At 39.2% G+C, this 17237-nt stretch overlaps 1 protein-coding gene across 1 annotated transcript in view; it reads left to right on the forward strand.

Annotated features, from left to right (window-relative positions):
* The first annotated feature begins 750 nt into the window (after nucleotides 1-750).
* arhgap9 (Rho GTPase activating protein 9) overlaps nucleotides 751-17237 on the forward strand; it is a 49100-nt gene continuing 32613 nt past the window's right edge. Inside the window, exons 1-5 of the mRNA XM_037678797.1 lie at nucleotides 751-984; nucleotides 4705-4903; nucleotides 5011-5405; nucleotides 9965-10237; nucleotides 11293-11370. Of these exons, the coding sequence (XP_037534725.1) occupies nucleotides 769-984; nucleotides 4705-4903; nucleotides 5011-5405; nucleotides 9965-10237; nucleotides 11293-11370 (1161 nt within the window). The 5' untranslated portion in view covers nucleotides 751-768. The remainder of the gene's footprint in view (nucleotides 985-4704; nucleotides 4904-5010; nucleotides 5406-9964; nucleotides 10238-11292; nucleotides 11371-17237) is intronic.

A 17237-nucleotide genomic window follows, 5' to 3' on the forward strand; every position in this document is an offset into this window, starting at 1 on the left:
CCTCTGTTTCCACTGGTCCTGTCCAACATTTTGCTCCTTCTGGCAAGAGATCACTTTGACAGTTGTGAACTACCTTGTGTTGATCCCTTTTAGGCTTGTGTGTGTTTCTGCAGAAATCTGTGTGCCAGAGTGGGCGGGTGTACTGTGCAAAACTGAATTTCTGTGTGTCTGGCAGAAAGTTGTGTGCTCTTTTCTTATGTAAGCGGGTCTTGGCTGGGTAAAGCAAGGGTTTTAGCTTGGGGGATGCTGGCTCAGGTGGAGAGACGGAGACAGATGCTATTTTGGGAATACTGCACTCTTTCCATCTTCCAAACGCATGAGTTATTCACTCACATGCGGTTTCTAGATTCTGAAGGGATAAAAAGACAATAGAAAAGAAGAGTGTGATCTGCTGTGCTTTATAATCTGCCGTGTCTGACAGGTGTACTAAAATTGGAAAAGCAGAAGACATTTGTATTTCTTTACTCTGCATATGTTCTCTTATGCATCTGTGACATCATTAGCTAATAAATGTGTCAATATTACTTGATGAGCTGTTATTTTTCTGTTTCTCTTTTAAGCAATAAGTTGATTTATTTGTCTCTTTTGAACCTGCACAGTCTTTGCCAACTGTCTTGATTTGTTTCTCTCTCTGCATTATTTTCCTTTCTGTCTGTCCCAGAGCATGGCACTGGCCTGTCTTCAGTCTCACCTGTCCTGCACCGTCCTGAGCCTCTTCAAAAACCACCATACCCCTGTCAGACACTGCTGAACAAGACTGTGGAGACCATGCTGTCTGGAACTTGGCGTCAATCTGTCGGGCAACCATCTGCGGTTCACATGGTGAACCCCAGTGGGGTGACAGTTTGCGGGGTTCCCAGTGGTACCATTGTTCTTGAGGCTCAGTATGACTACAGCTACCGGGGAGCAGATGGGCGGCAAGTTTGCATAAGAGAGGGCGAACGATTTGTTCTTCTGAAGAAGACGAATGCAGACTGGTGGCAGGTGAGAACATGTTTCACCTTTTGTTCCTCTGGTGTAACATGGATTTAGATTTTTACACCAAAGAATAAAGTTTGTGATGTGATGTACCAGTGTTTTCAATGTCTGCAAATGCCATAACAGGCCAGAAATGATATAAAATTTTTGATTTTTAAAGGTGTTTTTGTCAATCACCTTACATTTGTTTGTTTTTGGCTCATAATGAGCCTTTGAGGTGTGACTAAACATGACAGTAAACCTTATGGCACAGAGAAGTTCCTGTTTGGGTGTTATCCCCTCCACACTGCACCTAGAATTTAATATATATTCTCTGCAGGGCTGCACGGTGGATGAGTTGGTAGAACTGTTGCCTTTCAGTGAGCAGGTTGCTGGGTAAAATCCTGCCAGGGGTCTTAGAGTTTGCGTGTTCTCTCCGTGCATGCGTGGGTTTTCTCTGGGTACTCCAGTTTCTTCCCACAGGCCAAAAACATGCATGTCAGGCTGATTGGTGACTCTAAATTGTCCCTAGGTGTGAGTGAAACAGTGAATGTTTGTTTGTCTCGTTTGTCTCTTTGTGTCCCTGTGATGGACTTGCAACTTGTCCAGAGTGTCCCCCATCTCTTGCACAGTGATGGCTGGACATGGGCACCAGTGACTCCCATGACCCAAAATGGAAGAAGCAGGTAAAGATGATGGATGTCTCTGTGTTGATTAGCTATGATATGTAATTCTTCACGATGCTCTGTGGTTCCCTCAGGTGTTCATCTGCACATTAGCAACTAAAGCCCTTTCTCCACGGGCGTGGCTTTACTCGGCTTGCATTGATTCAGCATCGGCCAAATGTGCCTCCATTACCTGTTCCTCTTGGGTTTTGGAACCGCCCCAGCCATGATTCCAATCTAGCCGAGCCGAGCAAGCGATTTTGACGTCGGCAAACTGCAGCCATTGATTGACGTCACTTTATTAGCCAAGGCAGGACTTGTAAACACCTCCTAAAGAGCCATTTTCAATCCAATCATTGAGTGTGTACGTTGCTGCAATTCACAGGTTGTTCTGTGGTTGAGTGATGAGCTGCAAATCTTTTTGTCACTTTTGTCAGATGAGCAAATGCAGCGTGAGCTCGACGGAGCAATGAGGAGCGAGCGGGTTTACCAGGAGGTGTCAGGGAAACTGGCCACTCACGGCAGCACTCGCACTTACAGTCACATGACAAATTAAAAAAAAAAAAAGAAGTCAGACTATCGAACAATAAAAGATCACAATGGGCAAAGTGGGTCAACCCGGAGGGACTGGAGGTGTTTTGCTGCCCGCGGATGGAGACACCTCTACATTTGAATATAACCAAATAGAAACTAAGCAATTAGAGAGGTACTTAACAATGGAGAAGCAGCTTAAATGGTCCCTTAGGAACAACAACAACAACAAAAGCTGTAACACTTTGTATTTAGTCATAATAGAATAGAATAGAATAGAATAGAATAGAATAGAATAGAATAGAATAGAATAGAATAGAATAGAATAGAAACAGCCTTTATTGTCCCATGGATGGAAAATTCAAGTGTAACAGCAGTAACAGATAAAAAAGATTCACACAAAAAGTTCCTAAAATGCCAAAAAAAAAAACAATATATAAAGAAATAAGTTAAACAATATCAATAAAAATGTTCAATATGTATTGGAACATTGAAAATGGCAAACATACTTTAGTTATGATCGCCTCCATCAGGTCATTACTATAATTTCAAGATATTTTTAGTGCTTAGTTATTTTATGGAATTTGTTTTCCAGCAAACAAAAAACATCAACAGGCGTGTCCTTTTACCTCAACCAGAGTGAATTTTACTGCCAGTCTCTGTTCAGACTGTCATCATTTCTGTGTCCATGATGAATGAGCTGCCAAATTAAGACAAGTTTCTTCTGTTTTAAAGAATCTTTTAAAGACTCATCTGTCTGTAAACACTTCCTTCCCTAACACCTCAAACACAAAAACATGCTCAACTTTAACTTAATCATTCTGTCTACTTAGGTTTTTAGACAGACTTATACCATTTATATTTTTTCTACACTGACACCATGAATTCTTCTCATTCTGAAATTGCTTAGGATGGGATGGAAAGGTTTGGGCAAAAGTCTTGAAGTTGACAATCTGAAATATTTGTTAATCAAGTAAACACATTTAGAAATTGCCACATATATAATTATAAATTTGTATTGTCTCTATATAATAGATATGTTTTCCTTAACGATTGAGTCTGGTTAAGGAACACAAAGGCCTCAAAAATGCACTGCTGAACAATATTTTGCAGGACTGGAAAGCGTAAAAAGAAAACCTGTAAAAAAATTTTTTTATCAAATATGGCAGAGGCATCTGAGAATCGTGGGATAGATTTTCCTAACTATAAAATCCCAGTGCATTTCGGCCTCGACACAAACACATAGCACAACACAGAAAAGCTGGCTTCTCAGATCAAGAGTCAGCAGTCCACTTACATCTCTAAGATTAGGGCACTCCTGTGAGAGAGTAGCAAGCATCATTTAGGACAAAGGAGCCAAATTATGTGAGAAAGAAGTGGTAGAAACACTTTACATAAAACCAAAGAAGCTTAGAATAATCAGAGGAAGTGTCCCAAAGACCCGTCTATCCAGTGCATGCAATACAGCCTTGACTTTACTCCCCAGACAGTTTCAAAACCATTTACACCTTGAAACATCCATCCATCCATCCATCCATCCATTATCTTTACCCGTTTATTCCATTTTGAGTCACGGGGGTCGCTGGTGCCCATGTCCAGCAATCACTGTGCGAGGGGCGGGGTACACCCTGGACGGGTCGCAAGTCCATCACAGGGACACATAGAGACAAACGAGACAAACAACCATTCACTCTCTCACTCACACCTAGGGAGAATTTTAGAGTTATCAATCAGCCTAACATGCATGTTTTTGGTCTGTGGGAGGAAACCGGAGCACCCGGAGAAAACCCACGCATGCACGGAGAGAACATGCAAACTCCACCCAGAAAGGCCCCTGGACCGGGGTTTGAACCAAGAACCTTCTCGCTGAGAGGCAGCAGCTCTACCAGTTGCGCCACCGTGCTGCCTATACCTTGAAACATGTGACAGAAAATATTTTCTTGTTGGCCTTGTTGGTAAACACATCCCAAGTGACGAGAACCAAAATGACTAACAGTATACCGGTAGATGGCGGGTCAGTCACTCGAGTGGCTCCAGCAACCCATTTTAATCCGAACTGAAGAAGCCCTTCAGATGAGAAGTAAAAATATCTCCATGAGACAAAAAAGTTAAGTTACCTTTAATGCACTACTGTACTCCAATGGGCTGCAACTGTTGATGACTAGATGGTGAATGGCATTTGTGAGGGAGTCTCTGAAATGTCTTGCACCGTCCGCAGGAGTTCTCAGGATCCTTGCTCGAGCTGCAGAGGCTTGTCACTTGAATTTTGAACATGTTCAAATGTATGTGACAATTTTTTTCGCAAAAATGTCAGAAACACTGTGGGTGTCTAAAACACATTTTAAACCCTTCTTGATTTTGTTGTGAGTATTCCCAAACCACTGCTAGAGCTGTATTTTGACATCTACAGAGGAGTGCACATAGATAGAAGTCATCATTTTCAAAGGTTGGTCACTTAAAACATGGCTTAAAACATGGCTTGCTGCTCTCTAAATAGAACTAGTTTATTAAAAAAATCATCAAAAGCACTCAGAGATCTGTTCTTTGACAGGTACGGAGGATTGGAGCATCCAGTAAAACAAAGCCATTGTATGTCCCAGCCACATATGTGACAGAAGTACCCATCACACCGATGCCGTCGCCCCAGCGCCTGGTTTCATCGATCTCGCTGAACTCCAACTTCAGGGTACTATCCCGGGTCTCTCTGTCTCCCAGCCTCACAGGAACTGCCAATAATGAACACCACCAAGGTAATGTAATGAACACGAAGAGCCAAGAAAACTGGTGGGATGTTGTTTTATAAGTGGAGAAGCAACTTCGAAACAAGTGCAAACCCGAGTATTTTCCCTTCCCACAGTGAACAAAGCCATCTACCACTCCATGGAAAACCTCAACTCCAACAGTGCCTTCCAAAGTTCTGACAAGAAAACCAGCATGAGCGTAAATCGTTTCCCCACCCTCCCCCTCTCCGGATTCACCTTTACTTCGAATTCTTCCACCTCCCAGTCAAACCACCTCACAGTCCCTGGGTCCCCCTCAGCCTCCTTGGTCCAAACAGCATCGTCAAATCCCCGAGTGGTCCCTACGATTACCCGGAGCCAGAGCTCCAGCAACCTGCCTGAAAACATCACGGAGAACCCTTATGATGAGGTGGGGGGTGGCCTTGGAAGCCACATCAACTACAAGATCCCCAAGAAGTCTTGTAGCCAGTGGGACATGGTGGGGGCTTCGGGCAAGAACAACCATCTGCAGGTAAGGGAAGTAAAGATCTGATGAGAAAATCTCATAAATAGTGACAAAAGATCTAATTATACTGGATAAATAACAGAGCCACAAAAGAAGTCTGGAGGGGGTACCAAGATTTAATTTGTAACTTGTAAAAATGTTAATTATATCCGTTTTACATGTCAATCTGTAATCTAATGAAACACTAGGAGTAATTGTCTGTGTGAGGGTCCATGTATCTTATTTAGCTGAAAGAGAAGCAGAATAAACATGAGTCTGTTGTTTTTATGTGTTTTGTGCCTTTTAGCCCTTAAAAAATAATCACTTCTTTTTGCAGATGAAACAAACATTCAGACTTTCCTGTGATTCAGTAGTTCTGATTCTCAAATTTTGGTTAAAGACGAATCATTTTCCAAATTTAAAACACATTTACATGAGAAAGGAATGCAATGAAGTGTATCAATAATTGTATCATATACTGGTAAGACTGCTCATTTTAAACTGCAGCTGTTCCTAAAGCGTAAAATCAATGTGCAGAATAGACTGCGACGACAACAAATGCTACCAAAGAAACATAATTCTGACCCTAAAAAGGACAATAAAAGTAATTGTGAGGGCTTGCACATTGGTTCAATTCGATAAAATACAGAAACTTTCACATTCGCTCACATTTCTGACAAACTACAGTAAAAAAATAACAACTAACTGCAGAAATACCAAATATGCACTGTTTTTATATGAAAAAAGTACCACCAAATAACCTATTTAACAGTTCAACTTGATTATAGGAAGTGACATTTTTTACAAATAAATTTTTCATTACTTCAAGAAATTCTTTGTAAGCAGATATATTTATTTATCAATAATCCATCTTAAAAACATGTAAACGTTACAAAGAACAGTAATTTTAGCATGTAAATTTTTACTAGATGGTCAGTTTCATTTTTATTTATGGTTAAAGGAACTCTAATCCTTTATTCCATAGCCGGCATCAAAACGGTGACGTTAGATTGCAGAAACTGGGTCATACAAATCCGTCACATGCAGTTTGACGCTGAAGGAAAATGTGGGATTAGATTAGTTTTGACTTCCTGTCACTGACAATCTCTAATCTGCAGGATTAACACGTCATAACTCCAAAACTGTAATAACCCAGTGTGTGGATTTTACCAACAATACATGTAATAGTAATCCTAAAAAAACCAAGATAAATTAAAAAAAAAAAAAAAAAAACATAATGAAGCTGTAATTCCTGCTAATACTGAGGTTATCTGAAGAAGCTGGTTGGAACTTCAGATTTTTTGTGAAATAATTTTTGTTGTCAATATTGTGTAAATGAATATGACAGTTTTGATGTAAACAGAATACCAGTAATTCATTCCCATAAACATAAATAGAACATAAATCTGGTGTGTTTGGGTTTAATTCTGCACAATGACTGAGCTCAGAGCTGGAGAAGGAAGGGGAATTTGATTTACACTTGCAGTTGTCCTTATTAATCCTCCTACAGCAACAATCAAGTTAGCATGGTCGTGACGCCAGATCTTCCTTACATTACATCAGAAGGGATTACATAAGGCCTTACTGGGAGAAATACTGAAGGTTATCCTTCTGTCGACTGAGGGGAACTCCCACCACTAAGTATCCAAACTGACTCTCCAAATAGACTTTAGTTTCCACATAACTGTGTGCATTTTATGTGATTTCCGTGGAAGTGACAGTTCTACTTTTTATCATTCGTCATCCTTTTTTCTCTTGTGCTTTTTGTCTTGGTTCTGAGAACTGTCTTTATTTTTATACCAGTAAGCTGGAATTTTGGATCTAAATTAGTATCGCCCTGCTTTTCGAACAGAAAACTCTCTGAGCACATGTCCAGTAGCTGCAAGAAGATTCTACGAGTGCTCTGGTGATGAGTGACTTTAAGAAAATACCATCTATTGAATATAAGGAAATGAAAGTGATTGATCTGCAGTTTTTATAAACAAGATCGACCTTTTGTTTGTTTTATTGTTATTACTGCATCTTACGGCGCCTTAACCTAAGAATGTGTGTTGCTCATCTCATGCCAAACTTCAAATATCTGACCTCTCTGAGGAATTTGATTTCGGACAAAAATGGTCGTTTCGCTGTGACATTTGCCTTAAAAGTTGTGCATAATGTTGACATGAGGGCTCAGTGCACAAAATGTGTGGTCTTAAACACAAACCATTTCCTCACAGAAACTGAGGATTTTCAATCAAAACTTGCATGAATCACAAACTGGGTTTTTAAAAGTCAGCCACAGTTGCCTTCTTTGGCAGAACTGTATTTCTTTTCTTTCTTTTTTTTTACCACAGCAACAAAATGTCAGGTATAACCTTTTAGATTAGATCAGTGATTAAGTTCAATCTGCTGTGGCATTTCATATGTTCATGGAAAATACCCTTCCTCTAGTTTAACTAATTCTTCATAATGAGCCCTCGAACAAACGAATGGATGCTCACTCATAGTTTAAATAAAACCGATAACATAAAACCTGAAGACAAGATAATTATTGCTGGTGGTCGTTTATGAATATGTGTTGCTGTGGATGTGCCGTTATCATTATTTTCATATCGATGATAATAAACTATTGATTGATTGTTTGATTGAGGTATACTTAGAAATAATCCTGAAGTCTAGTAGAGTTGGAAAAATGTTGAAAATCCTCAATCTTTATTTGTTTTATGTTTTAAACATTAACGAAAAGTGCAAAATCAAAATGCCATTGAGAGCTGATGAAAAAAATTACAACTAAGAGCAACAAAGTGTGTTTTGTAGCTGTAAGCGACATTATCAGCTGTGTGTCTGTAAAAATGTATGGCTTCATACCTGATTTATAATAGATGAACAGTTGTGATCGGGCCGGTCAGACAAAGCTCAAAGGAAAATCATAGTATGAAATAGTAAAGTACTATTTATTTTGTATTTCAAAATACAGAATGCTGTATGCACTTTACAAAATGTTCTGATTTGTTAGGTAAAATCCCAAAAATGGGTTTTAAAATGGCACAAAAACAAATTTCAGTGCTTCGTTTCAATCGGTCCATTTTTGAACCAATTGATGAAGAACCAGATTTTGATGCAAATGCTGCAGGAAGCAGAAGGAAACTGTTGATCAGGAATCATCAGGTGACTCAAAAATTCAGCACTGCCATCTGGAGTAAACATCTGTCACATCATTCTTTTTATTTGAGCAGCTTTACCTGCTAATCACCTGCCAATATAAAGACTGCTGGTTCAAAACCCCCAGCCACACTTTATGGTGAAGTGTCCTTAGGCAACACTACAGCCCTCACAGGCTAATCTATAATTGATTGTAGAGAAGAAAACAATTCTATACATAACTAGAGAAAATACATTTCCTGCATAAATGCAATGTGAGTGCTTATTGCTGAAAAACTTCCTGAAAACAGCTGAAATTAGCTAAAAACATGGTGAAATGTAGCTGAAACGCAAGAACAAGCCTAAACTAGCAAAAGAAAGCAAAAAGAACACATAGTTGCTGAATTTGGTTTAAATAAGCAGAAATGAACACAAAATTAGTACATTTGCTAAAAGAGCTTAAATTAGCAACAACAACAAAAAACGCTGAGCAGTAGTTGAAAAGGCAGAAAGAAGCTTAAATTACCAAAAGAAAGTGGAGAGAGCAAAATTGTGCTTAATTAGGCTGAAATAAGCATAAATGAGAATGAAAAGGTGGAAAATATCTGAAAAAAGCCTAAATTAGCATAAACAGCTGAAAAGTACCTAAAAAGGCAGAAAGAAGCTTAACTTACCTGAAGGAAGTGGAGAGAGCACAGCTATGCTTAATTAGGCTGAAAGATGCAGAAATGAGCACAAAAAAGTGGAAATTATCTGGAAAAAATCAGAAATTAGCACACAAAAAAAAAGCAGCTAGCGTAATATAAAGTTAGGCACATTATGAGTGTCTGTGGGTGATCAGGTGAATTTAGTTAAACCTACATTTGGTAGAAAGGCTCCATATAGCAGTTATATCTTAATGGCTGTGTTATGCAACAGAGATCAAGCAACAAGGCGTTCATTGTTCGGACGTATAGATCTTCTTTTGGAGCTGTGCGAGCTTCAGATATCTCTGTCTGGATGAGTGTGTGTTTCTGTAAGCTCAGCTGTGTCTTAATCTAAAATCTGCTGGGTTCTTGTATAATAGGAGACTGTGGGGCTTGTTCATGCTTCTTCATGGTCTGTGATGACTTTATCTCTCTGCTTCACATACGGCGACTTCCTTTGTTCAAATGACTGCGATTTGCATTTTGTTTTTGATCTGCTCAGTTATCTTTGTACGATGTTTGAGACAGAACAAAGTAGTGCTCAGACATTTTTATTAATTTGATAAGATTACATTTTGTTTCTCTAAACTCACTTTAGAGTGAGTTTTCACTCCTTTGAATTGAGAAAGCTCCTCGGATGAGGAGCGAAACGTCTTCTGTTACAAATAAAGTCCAGTTGTTTTTGTATTGAACGCTTTTTGAATCTAAACTCACTTCTGCCTTTCCGCCCCTTTTCCTACTTCTGTTTCTAACTTTTCTCTCGGTCCTTCTCACAAGGTCCCGGCAGAAGCCTATTTGTCCCAGCTGTCATGGCAAGACTCCCCCATTTACACCGAAATGCATCTGGAGAAGCGTCAGTCCCAGCCGGAGCCACCAAGCCCAGCTCCAGGGCAGCATCCTCTTCAGATCTTGGATCTGTGGGAGCAGTACTCTGATTCTGCCACTGGTAGATGCTATTACGTCAACAGCATCACCAAAGAGAGGTCATGGAAGCCCCCTCGACGGGGTCGCGCTCAAAGCAGCAACAGGATAAATCATTCAGCACAGCAGGTACTAATTCGCTGCTTCTTCTGAACCCATGTGCACCTCTCCTGCCACTGAAACGGATAAATAAATTGAGAGCTGGTTGGTGGATAGTGAGCTGGATGACAGCATCCTCTCTCAGATGAGAGGTCAGGGTCAGGGCGCAGAATAAAAAACGAGGCTCACTGAGACAGAGACTGAGGATTTCGGGACATAGAGCTCAGGGCTGCTCTAATTTATGAGGCAGACTCCAAAAAATGTTTGAACAGTAGAAACTCTGTACATTCCTACTTTAGCATTAGTTTAAGGACTTTTTGAAGCGTTTTAAGTTAATAACAAAGCAGTAAAATGCATTGACGTGTCTGTGATCTCAACATTTTAGCCAAATTTATCTGAATATTAAAAAAGGCATGAAACATTTTAGGTTCTGTCTGTTAAAGGTTTGTCTGCTTCATATATAGCTGTTAACAAAACAACCAGCAGCTGTTTAGCTTTTTACAGTATAAATAACACTTAGTATGTATAGTAAGTCTTTTTCAAATATGAGATTTTAAAATCCCTTCATATCAAAGTTTTAATGATTACAGTGAGCACACAGAGTGAAGTTACACGTTTGTGTACATTTATTTTAGGAAAAAATTTTAACAAGTTTGCTGACACTAATATGCTGACCTTTATGTGTCTAAAACTTGGATCCGTTTTTGTCGGTTACTTCCTTCATGACAATGATTCATGCAAACTATGAAGATGGTGGAGTGTTAGTTGTTTTTTTTTTTTTTCAAATTTATGAAACACTATGAGAAGTTAATAACCTTACTCTGTAAGGAGAGAACAGAAACCACCACTGATGAGGATATAACAGGTTTTTTTTGTAAATTCCACTCTGATAATAGGAGAAAATGGTATTTTAACCAGAAAGTCTCTTCTTTTTTTTCATTCATTCAACCTTTATTTATACAGGTTAATCCTGGGAAATTTCAGAATCTAATTGCTACATGAAAATGTTTGACTTTTTAATAATGATAGCTCGTGATTTTTGAAAACCTTTAATGTTTTTTTTTCTATGTATGTGTTCTGTGCAGGCCGGTTCAGTACATAGTCAGACATTACCCCGGGACACCAGCCATCTATCCCTGCCTCTGGCTGGAAACACTCAAATGGTAATTTGCCACATTAAAGAGTCATTTTTAACTTTACTGATCCGGTTGTATGCAGTTTCAGTTTTAAATTAGCCTGAATAATTATAAAAGCAACATTCCTGGAAAAAGGTATTTTTGGAGTTAAGTGAAAAGGTGGGATGAAGTGAGTGATTGCAATTGTTCTAATAAAAGGTGATAAACAAGAAAAAAATCTCAACAATTGAATATTTAATAACAACAAGATTAATAATAATTGTATTCTTCCGAAGTGCCATCTGGGTTTTTCATTTTTAACCTATTTGCTGCAAGTCTAACAAGGTTGAGTCAGGTTCTCTGGAAGAGTTCTTCTTTCGGAAAACGTTTTGCCTTTTACTCAAAAGGCTTCTTCAGACTGAGGAGCTGCCACAAACTCAGTCTTATAACAATGCACTTAATGGCAGATAACACCTGGATGACAGTCACACGCCAAGGAGACAGAGAAGTTGGTGAAGAATCTCTCCGACAGACGGCCCACCCAGTCTTTGGCCGGGTGGGCCGACTGAACTTTGTGGTTACGCCTAGAATTCCTTGAAAGAATTCCTTAGTTGGCAGCTCAGAACACCACATACAGAACACCATGGACTTTGTGGATAAGGTGAGGGATGTCACCATGGAGACTGATGAAACTATGGTCTCGTTGAGTGTCACATCACTCTTTACGTGCATTAATGATGCAGTAGATGTGGTCAGTTTAAGGTTAAAATCAGACACCACTCTGAGCAGCAGGACCACGCTTTCCACAAAACAACTGTGTCAACTCTTGAAACTGTGCCTGCAGTCAACCTACTTCACATATGGGGAGCAATATTATAGGCAGAAACATGGGTGTGCTATGGGGTTTCCAGTTTCTCCTATTGTGGCCAACCTGTACATGGAGGAGGTAGAAAAGAGAGCCTTGACATCCTTTTCAGGGACATCAACAAGTCATTGGTTCAGGTATGTTGATGACACCTGGGTTAAAATTAAATCTCAGGAAATCCAACATTTCACTGACCACATCAACTCTGTGGATAAATATATGAAGTTCACACGAGAAGCTGTAAAAGATAGAAAGCTGGCTTTTATGGACAGTGAGGTCTCTTCTATTCTATTTGGAAACTGAGGTGTACCGCAACCCCACCCACACAGACCAGTATTTTCAATTTGACTCCCATCACCCTTTGAAGCACAAGTTAGGAGTCATCAGGACTCTGTACCACAGAGCAGACAGTGTCCCCACCAGCTCAGGAGCCAGGCAGAAGGAGAAATCCCACACAAGACAGGCTCTAGAGCAATGTGGATATCCTAACTGGGCCTTCCTGAAAGCAGAGAAGAAACCCAAACAGGACTCCAGTCAGCCATCAGGTGAAAAGACCCAGACCCAGACCAGTGGTCATTCCATATGCTGTGGGAGTTTCAGAGAAATTGAGATGTTTATTTTCTAAACATAACATCCCAGTGGCTTTTAAACCCCGAAATACATGACAAAGACTGGTTCTCCCAAAGATCCAGTCCCCCGGCACAAACAGAGTAATATTGTGTATGCTGTTCAGTGTCAGGAGGGCTGTGATCAGTCTTACATCGGGGAAACTAAACAGCCATTGGCCAAAAGGATGGCCCAGCACAGAAGATCAACATCATCAGGCCAGGACTCTGCGGTCTACACTCATCTCCAGGCCAGCGGTCACTCTTTCAGGGATGTAGATGTTCACATCCTTGATAGAGAGGAATGTTGGTTTGAGAGAGGAGTAAAGGAGGCCATCTTTGTGAAGAGAACCCGTTCATCATTGAACAGGGGCAGAGACTTCTGTGTCCAATTCTCCTCGTACAATGTTGTTATTGCAAGTATCACTCAGCCCTCTGTGAATAGCAAGCAGCCATCAGGGCACTAACGACTGGTCGTTAGGCTGATGGTCCTCCTTTTGCGTGTGAACAACTAGTTTTGGCTGTTACCGGCAAACTGGTTGATCCACTAGTTCAAGTTCCAGAATCTTTATTATCCCCGAGGGTGATTTGTTTCACAGTGAGTCGGCACACAAAACATCCATGCTAGACAAGACATTAAGACATTAAAATAACAGTACAATATGAGAAGGTGCTGCATACAAGACTATTTGCTCCTCAGACTGAAGAAGACATTTTGATGAAAGACAAAACGTTTCAAAAACGAATAACTTATCCAGAGAACCTGAGCCGACCTTGTTAGATTTATCTACCTGGATTATTGAGCATTTGTTGCATTTATTTTACTAAATACAGCTGTGCTTTTACAGCTGTAAACAGAGATGACACAAAGCACAGGGCAACAAATTCACACACTTACCCTGTCCAGCTCACTCATGTGTATGCCTCTTGATAGTTTCTGTGCTTTAAGGAGACAAGAAATGCTGCGTTTCTAGATTAAAACGGGAGATTAGAGCCTTTCGGATCATTTTCTGACTTCATCACTGCCCTCTGACACTCGCTTCCTATCCTCTCTCATGATGATTTTTGTGAGGCTCATCTCTGGACATGACATGCTTCTGCTGAGCTGATAGCGATGAGCAGAAACTATCAGGGCCACAAACACAGAAACAGCATGTTTTACATCAGCAACATTACAAAACCAAACTGCAGTTAACCATTCAGTAAAATTTTCCATCAATTTGAAACTGTTCATGAGGTTTCTATTTTCCCTTGTGGTAGAAAAAAAATCTGATATTGTGTCATCAAGATTACTTTTTAATAAGTTAAATTTTACAAGCATGTTTTCTACCCTTTTAAATATGGATTATGTTGTTTTAAATGTTTGAAGAGTGCAGCCTGTGACTGAAATTGATCCATTCACCAAATCAGCGATGGCATCTGCGAAGTAAATCAACACAAGCTGCATGATCCAGATTGCTCCAGATAAGCATTTTACGTCTGAAAGCTGCATTGCCTCAGCCTTGCATCACTGTTTCAAATTTAATGTTGTTCATCAAAAAAAGTACCCGTCTGATCAAAGCAGTGATTCCATCCCATCACATCAGCTTGAGATGCGTTCTGTTGACCTATATGTGTCACTTTTGATTCTGCGGTACATGATGCATAATGCAAACTACATACCTCACTGCTTTATAGACCAGGTGTTAGAATGCACGTAGCCCATTTTAAATTAAATTAGATTTTATTAAATTACTGCTACATGTCCTAATCAGCTCCCACAAACAATACAGTTAATTTGAACGACTATACTCCTCATTTCTGTTATTGTGTAAGCATAGGTGAAACAGAATGTCAAACTATATAAAACTTTAGGTGCCAGTACTTTATTTGTTTTATACAAATTCAAAAGGAAGTAGAGGGGAGCTGTTTAATGCTTACATTGAGGGTTTTAGCTTTCAGATCATCTTTAGCAATAAAATCACACCTTAAGCTGTTGATCAGAAGGAAAGGTGAAGTCATGCAAATGTTTTTAAATTTTCTGTATCAGTTGGTAGAGCTGTTGCCTCTCAGCAAGCAGGTTGCCAGATCAAATCCCAGCCTGTGGCCCTTCTGGGTGGAATTTGCATGTTTTCACCGTGCATGCGTGGGTTTTCTCCAGTTACTCCAGTTTCCTCCCACATACAAAAAACATGCATGTTAGACTGGTAACTCTAAATTGTCCCTAGGTGTGAGTGAGAGAGTGAATGGTTGTCTCGTTTGTCTCTATGTTTCCCTGTGATGGACTTGTGACCTGTCCAGGGTGTCCCCCGCCTCTCTCACAGTGACTGCTGGATATGGGCACCAGTGAACCCCGCGACCCGAAAAGAAAGAAGCGGGTAAAGATAATGGATGGATGTGTCCTTAAATCTTGTTATGCATGTAAGGAGCCATGTGCTCTGCAGAGAAAATTATCGATGTTCATAAAGCAGTGAGGAGCCACAAACAGCAAAGTGCTTTCAGGTTGCTGTGCGCTCTAAAGCAGTGGTCTGCGACCTTTACAGTTAAAACAGCCAGACAGTTTTTACCATCTTCCCTATTGAACAACTTTAATTAGAACCACAAAATCTATCTGATGAGTAAAAGTAAACCAATTCATAAAATTTAATTTAGCCATATATATTAATACAAATATGTACCGTACTTGCTGCCGTACTCATTGCACTATTGTATCAGTCGCATCAGTCCAAAAATGTCTAATAAAGTTGAAAAAACATAAATACATCACTTCGCCGTTTGAGTTGCATCTATTATGCGTCACCTCTGACCACCCAGAAACGTGGGCCGGTGTTGTGCCAAAAATCGATTGGCTGCCAAATGGCAGCTGCGGGAGCGTGCACGAGAGAACTTTAACAAGAATTTAATAAGATTAACACTTAAAAACAATTATATGTTTCCCCAACATTATACTAAAGCTGTGTCTCAGTTTAACTTTTTCTTAATAAATTCACTTGAATGGTCAAATCAGCTGCATTTCACCTGAACAGCATGGCAAGATGAAGCTGATTTGACATTTGCTCCAGGAGTTCCGGAGCGAGATGTAGGTGACCTGTATGGCAAGTCAAGTGTCTCCTTAATAGCCACTTTTACCTATTAATGAGACACTTGGCTTGCCTTATTACTCGACCGCCCTCTAGTGGCTGAAAATAGTAGTGTTCAATATTTTCCATGTCAGAATGAATAAAATTGTCAGATCTCAGCCAAAAATCAGGTTATAAATATGGGAAAACAACATAAATAAGTTGCTTCACTGTATAAGTCACAGGGCATGCTAATTTATGCAAAAAGATGTGACTTCTACAGCAAAAATATGGTTCTACATTTTTTTTGGAATAATAATAATATTAATAATAATAATAAGTGTGTACAGTATATGAAAAAGAACATGCTGTTCTGTACAAGAAAATTACACTTTCTGTTATAGAAACATCTACGCCTGATTCAATTTTTCTCATGTTTGTAGAAAATGATGCAAATAAATGGCTCACTCTGCAATAAATAAAGCATTGAATTGCACTCTGTCTTCCTAAAAGGAGTAAAAATAAAAACAGACCTGTTTATTAGTTATTTAGGACTTAAAATATTCAAATTGAAGACCATAAACTCCACTGACTTAAACTTCCACCAGGTTTTTGTTAGAAGCAAGTCGTTATTTCTATTCCTGACTTAGCTGTAAGAATTACTTACTGTTTTAAAACACCAGATTTTAATGCTTTTAAATTTATTAATTTCCAGTAGATGCGCAAAACCATTTTTAAGCTTTTCAGCAATTTGCCTTTAGTTTGTTGTAAAATGGTGGATTTAGACATCAGTTGCACTCAGAAAACAGTAAATTTGATCAGTTTTTAAACACGTTTTAGTGAAAATGTATTCCTTATTTATCTAATTCTAGTACAGATATGATGTTAAGCTGTGTACACAGAACATTTACAGTATTCAACACACATTAAAAAGGGTTATCTAAATTGCTACAACTATACTTTCTTGCAGTCACTGTAATCTAAAACAATAACTCCGGTTCATGACGTGTTGGTTGTATTACAAGGAGCCGCTTCAGGAGGAGCTAAAGAGCCTGATGCTCTAAAGAAACAGATCCTGTAATTAACAGGAACCAAGTTTAGGCCTAGAGGACAAAGTTTATACATGGTTTTAAATGGTTTACAAGGTTTAAAATATTATGTTTTTCCAGTTTTTATGAGAATGTTCATAAGATTTTGGCTGATTTTGATTCAACTTGGTAGAGAAGTGAAATAAGGAGTTAATTACTGAATAAGAACAATCCAACACTCATACAATATTATTGTGATTTAAATAATTTTATTTGTACAATTAAAGGTTGAAGTTTGAATTGGACCTGATCAGTTTCTCTTTCACTGGCAAATGATCTAAATGTGTCTTCTTGAATATGGGATCCACAATATTTTACT

The sequence above is a fragment of the Nematolebias whitei genome, chromosome 7 (genome assembly GCF_014905685.2).
Source record: "Nematolebias whitei isolate Nwh7 chromosome 7, NemWhi1, whole genome shotgun sequence".
Classification (NCBI taxonomy): domain Eukaryota; kingdom Metazoa; phylum Chordata; class Actinopteri; order Cyprinodontiformes; family Rivulidae; genus Nematolebias; species Nematolebias whitei.